Source organism: Asparagus officinalis, chromosome 1 (genome assembly GCF_001876935.1).
Source record: "Asparagus officinalis chromosome 1, Aspof.V1, whole genome shotgun sequence".
NCBI classification, from domain to species: Eukaryota; Viridiplantae; Streptophyta; class Magnoliopsida; order Asparagales; family Asparagaceae; genus Asparagus; species Asparagus officinalis.
In genome coordinates, this window is record NC_033794.1 from 18,523,281 (window position 1) to 18,538,060 (window position 14,780).

General features: G+C 38.2%; 1 protein-coding gene across 2 annotated transcripts; it reads right to left on the minus strand.

Moving 5' to 3' along the window:
- On the minus strand, positions 711-5,546 carry LOC109820114. 2 transcript variants are annotated; one of them, XM_020386194.1, is made up of 6 exons: positions 4,958-5,546; positions 4,141-4,355; positions 3,123-3,324; positions 2,920-3,005; positions 2,568-2,659; positions 711-1,257 (listed from the first exon to the last, which is right to left on the minus strand). In XM_020386194.1, the coding sequence occupies exons 1-6, from the start codon at positions 5,045-5,047 to the stop codon at positions 992-994; spliced, it is 951 nt and encodes a 316-aa protein (XP_020241783.1). In that variant the 5' UTR covers positions 5,048-5,546; the 3' UTR covers positions 711-991. The 2 variants fall into 2 exon arrangements, with proteins under 2 accessions (XP_020241783.1, XP_020241790.1); XM_020386201.1 differs by lacking the exon at positions 4,958-5,546 and adding an exon at positions 4,425-4,564.

The following is a 14,780-nucleotide window of genomic DNA, read 5'->3' on the forward strand; positions in this document are numbered from 1 at the left end:
ATATCCATATTTGCTAAAATCGAATACAGATACGAATATGCATGTGGATATATAAGCAGATATACATTCGGACACAAAATTGATATGAGAAAACTAGATAATATTTAAAATATAAATACAGTTTATATAATACAATAGAGTTCATTAATATGTTTATTGTATTTGAAAAGATAAGATCAAATATCTTGATCATAAAAAGTAACTTCAAATCCATTAATCCAAGGATTAAAACCATTAAAACAATATGACCAATATATATATATATATATATATTATACGGACACAAATATTCCACTACATAATCATGTCCTATTGATTATAGATTTCCTAGATATAGATGTTTTTGTGCAACCCTACTTCCCAGACCACACCTCATAAATAGTGGACCACCATGAAGAATCACCATCATTCATCTATACTTTCTCAGCTTTATTAGCACATGCAACCCCTTGCTCTAATGCTAGTTGCAAGTTTAATCAAAACCAAGACCAGCTGGGAATTTATCCATGGTCCCATCCAAAAAACATGAATGCAACATATGATATTGGATTAGATCCCAACCACTAGAAACTCCATTTCCTACTCTTTATTTCGCTGCAAATTCTAAAGAAAGCAAACAATACCACTGCACTTACACAGGTTCAGGATTCTTCTCCATTTGATGCACCACAACATACAGAGAACATGAACTAGGAAAATAGTTTTCCTGCTAAAACAAAACAGCAACATATTTTGCATTCTCCAACTTAAGGTACTAGTCAATTCAACAGTGTATTTATAGACTCGACAATTAAAAGAAAAGTTCAGTTTATAGTTAGAGAACTCTACATAAAAGCAAAAACATAACAAATGCAAAAGATCATAACCTCTCGAAAAGGACCCAAAAAAGTTAATAAAATTGAAATCCAGTTCTTCTCTAAGAAAACCAACCGATGATCTTCACCAAATCTCTTCTTACTCTCTAAAAGCTTTTAGGGTTAGGGTTCGATATTCACATGGAGGAATGAGTGCTGAAGAAGTTGAAGTCATGGTGGTGAACTCCGAGTTGCTTCAGCCAAGATTTTGCAGCTGTGTAGAGACTGACAAGCCTTTCGTTATCTCCCATTAAAGGATTCGCCCAAAAGGTGCGTTGCATTTTGTAAGTGGCCAGGGCAAAAGAAGGAAGAGAGACACAATAAATGTTGTCTTCACACCTTTTTGCACTTTCTTCGAATGTAGGACTCAATGTGTCTTTCTCGGAGTCGCTAGGCATTTGGTCTACAAGATTGTCATGATAAGGGGATAAATATTAAGAGAACAAGGATTACTTAAATTACGAGGAAAAGATACTAGGGAAATGAGACTGTCAAATAATGTGCAACACTATATGCATAGGCGATCATAGAAGAAGTAAAACACAACGTCCTACGATTAGTTCAGGGCTGATACATATTTTGTGGACTTCTGTACTTGGATCCAGATGATAAAATTCATAGGTTAAAAAATGTACGATTCTGGAGTAAATTCAGAAGTGACAGTATCCTGAATTGTGAATAACCATGCAACACATCAGAACTTCTTATATAAGCTGTGATGTATGTTTCAGTGCATACATCCATAAGAAAACCACATTTTATAGCGACCACTTTAAAAACCACATTTTATAGCGACCACTTTAAGTCGCATATATTGCTTTAATGGCAAGTGAAACAGAATATGCTCTTGATTCCAGGGGCTAAAATCAAAAATTGCCTAATTGAAATATATAAAATCATAGGCTAAGACATGGATGGTAACCAAGTCATCGAAGCAAATTAAAGACAAAAAACCACGGATCAAAATTTTGTACCCTTGTGAAATTACTCTCTTCAGTTGCATCCCTCAACTTCGAAGATCATGCTTAGAAACAACTTTTGAATTTGAAGACATAGGACAAAGCATTAGCAGATACTAAGTGGATATACAACTATGAACAATAAGCTCTTAGATGTCTTTGCACAACCAAGAAATGTGTGCTATGCCGTATCAATTTCAGCCTAAGGATATGAGTCAGCATATACTTGAATGGGGATATGTTGACACCTAAGCATTTTAAGACTATTGTCTGTTTGCTTCAAACTTTACACAAAGACATCACAAAAAGTAATTTTTCTTAAATAAATGTGTAAACATGAATCAAAGGACCTAAGAAACATAAGCATCTTACATTGAAAGTGATCTAAATTCTAAACTACATTTGACTGAAGCACATCATCATCACGCATGTGAACTTGCACCTCATATAACAATGAATATTTCACAAGTCACAAGAGAGGATCAATTGAAAAATATCGTAAATTCCATTAAGCACTAAGGATGATCGTCCCAATTGATCAATGCTCTGAGAAAAGATGTAGACTCTGTTCCTTTCGGATGCTTCATCTAACAGAGGACAGACACATGAATAGTGATTACTGATAACAATGTCATACATATGATCAAGGAAAAATCAATTTCTAATGGTGGATCAATCTATGATTCTAAAATTTATTTTGCACATAACATTTGAGTAAAAATAAGTTGTTTGTCACATTCTATATAAAACATACCTTGAAAGGATGTTGAGATAGTATGATAAGTCAGAAAACAAGAAGACAAGTCCTTCACATTTTTACGAGCCGGAATATGGTAAATAGGGTACCTGACATTAAAAAAAAAAAAAGAGTGATAAACATCCTTAAAAAGGTAACAAGAAACTAGTATATGAAAGACATCTCATTGACACAGTCATAAAACCTTGTACAAATTATTCAAAAATCACAAGACATCAAAAGAATTTTTGTAACATAATATAGCATTCAATAAGTTTCAGGGTAATTGGAAATTAAATCATTATCATCGATAACAAAGTCCTTAATTTTTTTAAAATTAAATTTTAAATAATCAGAAGGATTGGCATACCATGAAATTGACATCCAACTCGCAGGAGAAAGTTCCACACTCTTGAAAGATGTCAAACCTGGGTAGCTTTGAGCCAACTCAGTTACCTAAGAAGCAAGGAAATTGAGGAAGGAAGTAAATTTAGAGCTATTTGATAATTTAAAAAAAAAAATTATAAACCCTCATAGCCTAGTTGAAATAAACAAACACATCAGAGTTTATACCTTCTCCGTAAGAGGTACTCTAGCATAAGGAGGACAATACTCAACATATTGCAGATACAATTGCCCAATTCGATCCTTTGCCGGACATAGACCATCTGGTTCAAAGCCAGAGTCATCTGAAGCAGCATCCCACGACTTTGAGAGCCGCTCGCTCTCACTATCATCACTCCAAGAATCACTCTCACTATCTTCTACCACATTCCTGAACCAGTTTATCAACATTAATCTAAGTGCCAGAATATAACATGGCAGCCCTCAACCCCAGCCACAAGTACGACGTTCTGGTGGAGTGGAAGAGACTTAAGACACTTCGTTTGGGAGTCCACAAATGAAGGGGAAGGAAAGGGAAAAATATAACATCTTGTTTGGGAGTTCAGGAAGGAACATGGAAGGGAACTTATTCACCCCGTTTGGGAGTTAAAAGGGAAGGGAAGCTTTATAAAAAAAGACTAAATAAAGGGAGGGAAATTTATGTGAATTCAAATCTCAGTCATTGGCTAGATCATGATAGGAGGGAAAATTTGTTCCTATTTAACAATTTTTTACCATCAATTCCCTTCCCCTCCATTAACCATCAATTTCGAGGGGAACGAAATCAAACGAATGAAGGTGAATTTTCCACCTCGAAGAACATCCCCTCCCCTCCATTACCCAAACACAAAAAAGAAAAAGAAAAAAGAAAAGAAGAAGAAGAAGAAGAAGAAGAAGAAGAAGAAGAAGTACGAAGAAGAAGAAGAAACACCAAACAAGATTAATTATTAGCCTCCCTTCCCCTACCTACCACCCCATCCAAATTGGTGTAAAAGAGCAACCTAGAGTCAAATCCTACCATACATGAATTCAAAGCTGATTTCAACCAAATAAAAATAAATAAATAAAATCACCAATGCATAAAATAAGTCCGTAATGCAACCCACAAATGGGCAACAACAGGGGCTTTAAGACTTGGTAACAAACTCTATCACTATACCAAATTGTGAAATTGGAAATTTTCACTTGTGAGGGTTGGGAAACAAACCTCGATAGAGGAGGCTTAGTAGTGTAAATTTGGATTGCTGATAGATGAGGAACATAATATTGAACTACATTTTCTCCAGTGGGTAGATGAATCGGAACACCAAGACCGTAAGCACTCCATTCATAGTATTGATCCCAAAGATCTCCCAGAGTGAAGCATTCAATTGTGTCTTTGTCAATTAGTTGCCAACGGCCGTTAGAATCCCTTCTTGATGTCTGTATCCAGAAACAAATATATCTCAGTTTTTAAAAATGGGAGAAGTATTGCATTACAAGATCATTTACATTAGCAATCCTTGATAAGGCAAAAACGAAGACTTGAATTGAAGCGAAGATCATTGACCATTTCTCCTATAGAAAAAGGGAGGAAAATATTGAGTAAATGAGAAGATGAAATTGAACTAGTATGTTTTATCAAAATCTAATTTTATCCAAATCAAAAAACCTATTATAAAACAACTATATCAGGAATAGAGAAAAATCTTCCATGATAGGAAACACCGGGCTTCTTTATAAAAATCCCCACAAAGGGTGGAGCTCTCACAGGCAAAATAAGATTCTTTACCCAAAAAGGGATTAGCAATTGAAAAAAAAATTCATTCAAATTAATCTACCCCCCTTAGGCATAAAAATATAGAAAAATAACAGACAAAAAGGGAAAAGCAACAGCGTAAATTAATCAAAAAGGCGCTATAAGCACATAAAATTGACTTCAATAGAAAGTCAACTAGAAAAAATCGCTTTTTTCTACCAAAACAAACCATTAACAAAATTTGATCTTCTTCCGAAGAAATCATGAATTGGGTATTTGAGATTACCTTTGATTGAGCTTGTGAAGCCACAAATGGAGCAGTAGCATCAAGGAAACACTGGATATTAGAGTGCTTTCTCCAATCTTTAGAACCCATCTTTCTAAAAACCCACAAAACCAATAAAAACCCACAAGAGAAGTTGAGGATATGAAGAAAGAGGCTAAATGGGTCTCTCTATTTCTCTCTCAATCTCACTCCTTTCCCCCCTCTCTATATATACCACTTTCGGAGGAGATGAATGGTAAAATATGCACAATATCCTCTCTCAATGAAGAGTCAGCCCATGCTCAGCATTAATTAGGCAAGTGACTATAAGATTTGATTCTCTATCTGTTCTCCTCACTCTCTATCTAAATTTAGAAAGCTTCTGAATGCACAAAAGAGCTCTTTTTCATGGGATTTTAGGAAAAATATGAAACGGGCTGGGGGGAGAGAGGAGGAAGAAGATGAAGAGGTTTCTTGTAGTTTTGTACGAATTCGTGAACCGTTCGCTTCGCCGCGTGTTGCTTTCTTTGGGTTTTTCTGCTCCCTTCGTCTTTTGTTGGGTTTGTTTTGCCTTTTAAGCTCCTCTCTCTCTCACCTCTCGCTTTCTCTCTCTTGCTTTCTGTTTTCCTTTTCATTTCCTGTCAAGGTTGTTTTTATTTATTTATGGCCCCTAAGATTACGTTATTCTATTTCGGAACCCGTTCACTTCTAAAATAGTTCGTGAGTCCTAAATCTCTACTAAATTATTTTTTAAACCCAACTGTTGCCTTTTACATACGCTCAAATAAAGCCACCGATATAGAAAATACAACAACTCGATCGGTTCTAAATATATTCTGCTTATATATACACAAAATTTAGCAATTTAATAGACATTAATGGAGCAAGTAAAATCTGGCTTCCAAAATGGTTTCGGAAGTGGATGGGTTTATAAAAGAACTTTTACAACGCATGGGGCTAGTAAATAAAAACTCTTTATTTCATTGTTTATTTGTTGCAGTGACTGTAAAGTCTTGATAATATACCACCGACTCTTGGCTCGACTGTAATTTTTTTTTAACAAATTTTCACGTAGACCCAAACGGAATTTTAATTACCAAAATCGACCGATTTTTTTTAATTACCAAAATCGACCCGTTTTATGCCACGTAGGCTTAATCCAGTTTAGTCGGGGTTGCCTACCCCGACTGTTTAGGAGTTGTTAAACCCCGATTAGAAGCCTTAAAACCCGGTTTAACAACTTCTAAACAGTCGGGGTTGGCAACCCCGACTAATTAGGAAACTGGATTACGCCTACGTGGCATAAAACGGGTTGATTTTGGTAATTAAAAAAAAATCGGTCGATTTTGGTAATTAAAATTCCATTTGGGTCTACAGTGAAAATTTGTTTTTTTTTAAGACAGCGACGAAACTGTTGGGTTGTTTTGGTTTTCTCCTCAATCTCTCATTAAAGCCGGTCACTCTGTTTTTTTTTCTCTTGTTGTTTATTTCAATGGATGACAGACAATTAATTTCATCATTACCATTAATCTTTGACCGTAGTTTATCTAAAACAGGAAGGAGGAAAACATGGGCATGTGTGATTCAGTGACAAATTTTCAAAACCAATTTGTTTTGAATCTTAATCTAAAAAAAAAAAATCTTTTCAAACTTAATTTTAAAAACCGACCCAGTTGGTTGAAACTGGGTCGGTTTTTAAAAAAAAAATTCTCAAACTTCACGGGAGTTGAAGTCTCGTAAAGTTTTTTAAAAAACCGACCCAGTTTCAGCCTAACTGGGTCAGTTTTTGCAACCGTTTTGAGTTGTAAATAGGTTTAAGTTGCAACTCTGATTACGGTGGACCTTAATTTGATAAAAATCTAATTAAAAGGAATTTACATACAAGACGAAAGCCTATGAATGCTCCTTTCAAATATAAATCACCAAGTTATAAAAATTGAAGCAAAACAATTACAAATATAATGTAGCAAACAATTGTAAATATAATGTAACAAACAAATGGTACTTGCATTGTGATTATTATACTTGCAGCAAACCAAATAGAGCTAGTTAATTTTAAGACTGAGCTCGAGGAATAGGTCAACCTTGGGGTTTGTTTGTTTATGTTTGAATTCTAGACCGCTTCTCTTCAATTGCGTCCCAAAACCACTGCATCATTCTTTCTACTTTCATCAAGTCATTAATGCTTGTTACTGTAAAAGAAAAAGAAAAAGAAAACAGGAACGGGAGAAGACTGAGATATTTCTAAATTTAGAGTTTTGAAAATTATATCGTGATTTGATTCATGAATCAGGATTTTCTTTTATTAAAAACCTTGAGCATGAGCTGGACTGGCTGTTAGCATTAGTGAATCGAGTAAATACTGACGGTGTCTAATATTGGCCTAAGACAAATATGCTCCTTGTCATTTGCACTAAGAACTTGAAACATTTGCATTGAGTACTTGAAAACAATCTCAACCGCATTGCATATGCTCCACTTTTAGTGGCATATAATCAAAACATAGTAAATGAAGAAATATTTGTTGGGAATTTAACGCCGAAATTCCTAATGAAACAGAAACGCAGAATAGAAAAAGTACATCAAGTTTTAACGAGGTTCGGCAACTGCCTACGTCCTCGGGAGCCACACAGATAATTTCTTATTAATCAAACAAGAAATTACAGATTAAGAGCAGATCAAAAATGAGATCTCTCAAATGAACACTGTAGCTACAGTGTTAATAATTAAAGGGTATGAACCCTTTCAATTCTCACTTGAGAATAAATACCCCCACAATATAAACCCCTCTTTAATTCTCTCTCTCTCTCTCTTCTTAAATCTCTTTTCTTAATCTCCCCTTAAGATTCTCAAATCCTAAGCGCTGGAGATAAATCAAAATCGCAGCAGCGATTTTAGGGCAGTCCGCCGCCAGAGAAGAAAGTCGGAGGAGAGGGGGAGAGGCACTGCAGCAGCATTCGAAACCCTAGGCGATGGGGGGTTTTTATAGGGGAAACTCGATGGGCTGGCGACAGCCTGTCGCCAGCGGCCGCTTGGACGCCAAGTTCGAGCCGACGCAGAGGTCGAATCCCCAAGAAACGCCGAGGTCAACAAAGGGTTTGAACGCAGAGTTAAAAGGAGGGGAAGGTTCGAACGCAGAGCTCGGGGGAGGCTCAAACGCAGAGCTCGGGGGAGGCACTCGCACGCGGGGCTCGAGCTCGCCTGCGACCACCGAAGTTCGCCTGCGCCATCCTGGAGCTCGTCGGAGCTCCTACGCCGTCGGAGGTTGGTATCCACCCCCAAAATTAACAATATTCTAGGGAGGTAAATCAATTACCTTTTCTCCACTTCTAACACATGCTTACAAATATGTGCAAACTTTTTTCATATCTATTTGCTTCGTAAAATACTAAATAAGCTAGATTATAAAGCCTAATTAAAAATTTGGTATATCTCAGCTTTTGAAAAAATAGCTTAGAAGCTTAACTAAATAAGCTAGATTTGACCATCAAATTATCATTCCATCCAAACAATTTTTATCATAAAAACAAAATACCAAGCTAACATAGCTTAAAAACTTCTAAAAATAAGTCCCTTTAAAAACCCTCTAAATAATTTTGACACCGGGAAGCAGAAATTATCTAAAATAAGTTAGAAGAGAGTTACAATTGGTTAAATTTTCTATATATTAGTAATTTTCGTGCAAACCCCATATTTTCTACTTCTGTTATGGTACTAGAATTAACCATTTCTTTAGTTTATGAGTTACACAAACTTCGCTATTAATTAGCCTCTTTCATGAGATTATTTTAATTTAATTTTCTAAGGAGTTATTAACTTCTACCTAGCAAGTTATAGCCATTGGTATATGTAGCACTCCGTCTAAGGTCTAGCTAGTTTTAATTATTAAATGAAACGTCTCCGGTTATTTATGGCAAGTTTGTTAATTCTTAAACGAACTTAAAATTTGTTTAAGCGTGGATTAAGTCTTCCATAGAAGTAAATTTAGATGCAAAAATAACGATTGTTTAAACCTTGTTGTAATTAATTGATTTTAATACTTACGAGTTTCATTTAATTATAACATCAAGTAAAAAATTGATAAGTGATTTATATATGATAATATCCCTATAGCAACTCTTCATAATTGAAATTGATTGCTAAGCTCAATGAATTTAAAACACCTAAATAAATAAACAAGAGTACTTCTTCGTGAAATGTTTAGTCCACCTTCACTCCCCATCGTTCTAATATCTCTAATTTTAAATTTTAAATTATTGTTATAGGTTGCCTCAAATACTCAAATCCATATTACTTTGGGATTTTATTTTTAGATTGGTTTGTTTTGATCAAGAGTCCTACTTACATTAGACTTTGCACAACCAATCATATAAGAGGTTTATTTTTACTTAGATTCTTGTTGGTTTTAGGACATGTGGATTTTTATTCCTACTAGAACTCTTATTTCTTAGACAACAAGGAGCTGGGATCTTCAAAGCCATATAATAATAGTCTTTCAAACCAATAAATCAGCATCAATCTTCACAGCACCAATCAAGAAGAGAGAGTTCTTTTGTGAAACCTATTTGATATTCTTCTCTTTTGTTTGTTTGGTGGAAAGTTTGTAGTAAAAAGAAAAATTAAAAGAAATATATTCGATTCGTATTCTCTCAATCTCAATTACAATTTAGATTTTTAATTATAAAAGAGAAGAGAATAATCTGGATTCTCCCCTTTGTTTAATTCTGGGTTCTTCACGGTAGCGATGGAATGCTTCACTCAAATGCTCGCATCGAGTTTGCTTTCTGTTGACGATCCGAACGTCTTGTTTTACTAGAACATGGTTGATTCCTCTTGATTGATATTAAGGATGACTTGCATGGCAAGTTTGAAAATAACTCTTAACGAGTTTTAGAACTCAGTGCGAGTTTAAACTCTGTAGCAGAGTTGATTTGAACCGAAAATCGGTTAATAAGCCAAGGATAAAAGCTCCAATGAATGCTCCAGAGATTGCCAGATCCGAGAAATCTCCAAGATCCAAAGATGATCTGCTCAAGAGGTTGCCGATCTCTCCTTTTGCGATCTGTTTTTTATGCAAAAAGGTGTTCCCTTAACTCAATTGAGTTTCTGGTATTTATAGGAGATTAATGATGGTAACTGCCCCCTTAATCCTCTCCTAAGTGGGGCTAAAATCTCTCAAATCGTGAGGGAAAAAACGGTTTCTGGAACTGTTCAGTTCATGTTTGAACGAGTCAAACGTCGAAAATAGCGTTCTGGGCCCGAACTCTACGTTTTAGACATCAAACGCAGAGTTGGGCCTATTTTAGGCTGAAAACACATAGGTCACATGCAGCGTTATGAACTCTGAAACGCAGAGTTAGCCTCTACATGAAGTCTGCGTTTTGGACCTGGGACGCAGGGTTGGGCTCTGCATGAACTATACGTTTTGAGTCCACGAACTCTGTGTTTTGGCTCTGGAATGTAGCCACAACCTCTGCGTTTCGAGTTTGGAATGCAGCCACAACCTCTGCATTTTGAATATGGAATGCAGCCACGACCTCTGCGTTTTGAATCTCAAATGCGGTCACGACCTCTGCGTTTTGAGTTTAGAACACGGGCATGACCTCTGTGTTTTGAGTTCAGAATACAGGCATGATCTCTGCGTTTTAAATCTTAGATGCAGAGGTGAGCCTCAGGTGGGCTCGGCGAGCTTCAGGCTAAGTCTAATGTTCAGGCGAAGTGCAGTCTCGCAGAGGTGAGCCTCAGGTGGGCTCGGCGAGCTTCAGGCTAAGTCTAATGTTCAGGCGAAGTGCAGTCTCACAGACGGACTTCAGAACATAACTTGCAGCTTCAGGCTAAGTCTAATGTTCAGGCGAAGTGCAGTCTCACAGACGGACTTCAGAACATAACTTGCTGTGAAGAATAGATTATAACTTTCAAATCGTAAGTCGGAATGGGACGAATTATATATAAAATTGGCCATCTCGACGAGACGGAGCTGACCAAACCTACCCCATAGGGTTCAGTTTGCTTCCTCCGTTTCGACAAATTCCTTCCGGTTTGAGAAATATCCGCATTTTGATATGAAGAGACCGTTAATTTGTAGTCTCTTTTGCTAGAGCATTGCAAAGATCGTCACTTTGTAACCTTCGCCTTGGCTCCTTGAAAATATGAGAGTCATCAGATTGTAACTCTCGATGTTGATTGTGAAAGCTGTTGAATTAGAGCTTTCATTGGTTGTTATAAAGGTCGTCAGATTGTAACCTTCTCCGTGAAAGTCTTCAAATTGTAGCCTTATGGAAATCGTCGAATTGTAACTTCTATCATCGATGTTTGATGGGGATCAACTATCTGTTGTGATTTTTAGACAACCTACATTGTTCCTTTAGTTGAGAGTTGTATTAGGCTTTTGGGTGTGATTTAGGATTGTGAGATTCCACTTAGTATTCCTCACAACTAGTAAAGTTTTTCTCCTCATTCGCCCATGGACGTAGGCTACAAGCCGAACTACGTATATCTTTATGTTCGTGTGTTCTTGATATTTTTTTGTGCTCTCGTGTAATTGATATTAAAACATTCTGGGGAATTTATCATAACAAATTGGTATCAGAGCCCTCAGCTATCGATTAGACAAGAAGATGACGATAATTACTACGAAGTGGGATATCAGAAAGCTTGACGGTAACATCAGTTTTAGCCTTTGGCAAGTTAGGATGATCGTCGTGTTAACACAAAGTGGATTGAAGAATGCTTTGTTCGGCAAGTCGAAGAAACCGGCTACTATGACGGAGGAAGATTGGAACAAGTTAGATGATAGATCTCTCACAGCGATCCAGTTATGTTTGACAAATAAAGTTTTGCAAGAAGTTGTCACGGAGAAAACAACCACTGATTTGTAATCTAAATTGAAGGATCTGTATTTGAAGAAATTGCTCACTAATCGCCTCCTCTTGAAATAGTTTGTACACAATTCAGATGTCGGAAGGAACATCCATCAAATCTTATATTGGTGAATTTAATTCTATGATTACAGATTTGAGTAAGATTGATGTTAAGATCGATGATGAAGATCAAGCCTTATTGTTATTATGTTCTTTGCCGCCTTCCTACAAATACTTCAGGGATATTATGATTTATGGTCGAGATTCTATTGGTATCAAGGAAGTTAAAGAGAACTTATTGAACAAGGAGAATATCGATAAAGAGTTAACCATAAGTGAAAGTGACGATAAAGCTGATGGCTTATTTGTTCGAGGAAGATCAGAAGAAAGAGGCTTTAGAGGTAATAGGTATGAGTCAAAGCACAGGAATCTGACCTGCGGATATTGCAAGAAGAAAGTGCACATCAAGACCGAGTGTTATAGATTGAAGAACAAAAATAAACAAGAAGAGTATGATGAAAAATCAAAGGAGAACTTCGCTGAAGTTGATATTACTGAAGGTATGATTTTGTTAGCTATAGATGATATAAACAGGAGCATGGATGATTGGATTTTGGATTCGGATTATTCCTATCATATGTATCCTAATCGGGACTAGTTCACCACTTATGAAGCTATTGATGGTAGAGTTGTTCTTATGGGGAACAATGCCTCATGCAAGACTGTTGGGAAAGGCACAATCCGGATTAAGATGCATGATAGAGTCATCGGGATTTTGACAGATGTTAGGCATGTTCCAGGTTTAAGGAAGAATCTCATCTCTTTAGGCATTATTGATAGCATTGGGTGTAATTTTTTAGGTGAATGTGGAGTTCTTAGGGTTACAAAAGGCACTCTTGTGGTTATGAAAGGAAAGAAGATCGACAGTTTGTATGTTTTGCAGGGTTCTACCGTTAAGGGCTCGGCTTGCATCATCGATGTGAAGAGTTGATACCACCAGATTTTGGCATATGAGACTTGGTCATATGAGTGTAGGTGTAAATTTTGATCTCCCGAAAACAGGGAACTTCGTTTGTATTGATAAGAAGGCTTATTACAAACTAATAAATCGAAATTACAATAGAAGCAGAGGGAATGCCCTCTTTGTTTAGTGTGGGGACTTTTGGTAGCTACAGGATGCTTCGCTCGATGCTCGTGTCGAGTCTGCTTCCCTTGGACCGTCCGACCGAGGTTGCTGGGGAGCTTCAGTACGCAGTAGAAGCTCGGTTTGATAGAGTTCGGATCTTCTAGTTCATCGGCGATCAGGGCTCAGAACTAGGACGTGGTGCTGCAATGCAAGAATTATGCAGAGAGCTTGGTCTCGATCCCCTTTTTCAAAGTTTTTTTCGACCTCCCTTTTAAAGGTTGTTTGGAAGAGGCTCTTAAATGAAAGAGAGACAGTTTGGCTGTTCCCTGAATTATGGGATGTGACCATACATTGTTCAGAGATATACCGCTGTTCACCTGTACTATGAACGGTCATTCGAGGAGCCGTGTTTTGCATCACGTCACGTAGGAGTGGGAAAGCCCCTCCTCGTATGTGTGACAACGGCTGTCAGATACTCGAGTGGATCTGACCAACTCACCGAGTGCTGGCGGCTCTCGCCCCTCGCTTGGACAAGTGAGGTAAGTTGTATTTATGAGGGTGCAGGTTGATTTGGCGTTTGTCCGATCACTTGTACGGTGAGTGGCCATTCGGCGGGCCTGGAGTACCGCATCTTCTCTCTTCAGGCCGAGAGAGGTGGGAAAGCGGGTCCCCGGTACTCGAGTGGGCTTGGACAGCTCACCGAATGCCGGCGAATCCAGCTCTTGACTCGGACGACCGAGGTGAGCTGCATTTATGAATGTTCAGGTCGACTTGACACCTGCCCGGTCACTCGTAATGTGAGCGGCCACTCGACGGTCCTGGAGTACCGTGCCCTCTCCTTTCAGGTCGAGAGGGGTGGAAAAGCCCGCCTCAGCACGTGAGGTAGCAGATACCTAGCTATACTGACGGCCTTTGCTGGCGGATTTGACTATAGACTCGGTAAGGCGAGTTATGATAAAGGGTGAATTTTGGCGAATTGTATGGGCGACTTCTCCTTGCAGGCGGATTTCTTGCAAGTTCACGGAGGTATTTTTTACCGTCTACAAGACCCCCTTCAAAGTTTTCAGACCTAAACCGGCTTGTGTGTGGTCTGGAATACTTTGAATAAAGAAGTTCTTGGCGAAACAAGTATATCTGGTTTCTTTTAGGATTTTTAGCAAACCCTCAGCTATCAACGGGTTTGATATGCCTTTACCGATTACCATTTGAATCGGGCTAGCCATACTATTCCCCTCAGTATGATGAGTTGTCGAGTAGTTTTTCTTAGACTTGATGCTAAGATTATCTACTCTAAACCTCAGCCATTCGAGGCGTGGGTTTAAGCGAGGCCATCTCGTTGGCGGTTCAAAGCTCGGGACAAGTCGTGCTATTTGTCGTTTGTCTCCAAGGGCGAATGAGCCGTTCAGGCGAAGTTAGGCTTTGGAGGCGAAATTCTGTTCGACTTGCGGATTCGGGTTGAGTTTTCGCAGGTGAGATTTTTCCTTTGGGCGAAACTAGGTTTGGTGTGGGCGAGCCACGCGTCCGCTAGTGGGATTCGTGCTTTCCAGCTAAGGTGGCGCGGTTCCGTCACGTCGCGCTCATCACGATTCGACAATCTGACGTAAGCCTCGTGCGTCTCGTCTGAATCATGGCCGTGGTTCTCGAACCCAACCGTCGGATATAACCGTTGATTTCGGCTCGGGTCCCGGGTTTTCGACCGGCCCGTTTCCCATCTTGACGTGGCACTTCGAAATGTTGGGGGCAATCTGGGCCGTTGATTTCGATCATGGTCACGTCTCTCGTCCGCCAGTACTTCGTTTTTTGAGGGCGATCGTGGCCACGTTGGCAACTCCGCCTTTAAATAGGCTGTTCCCTTCCT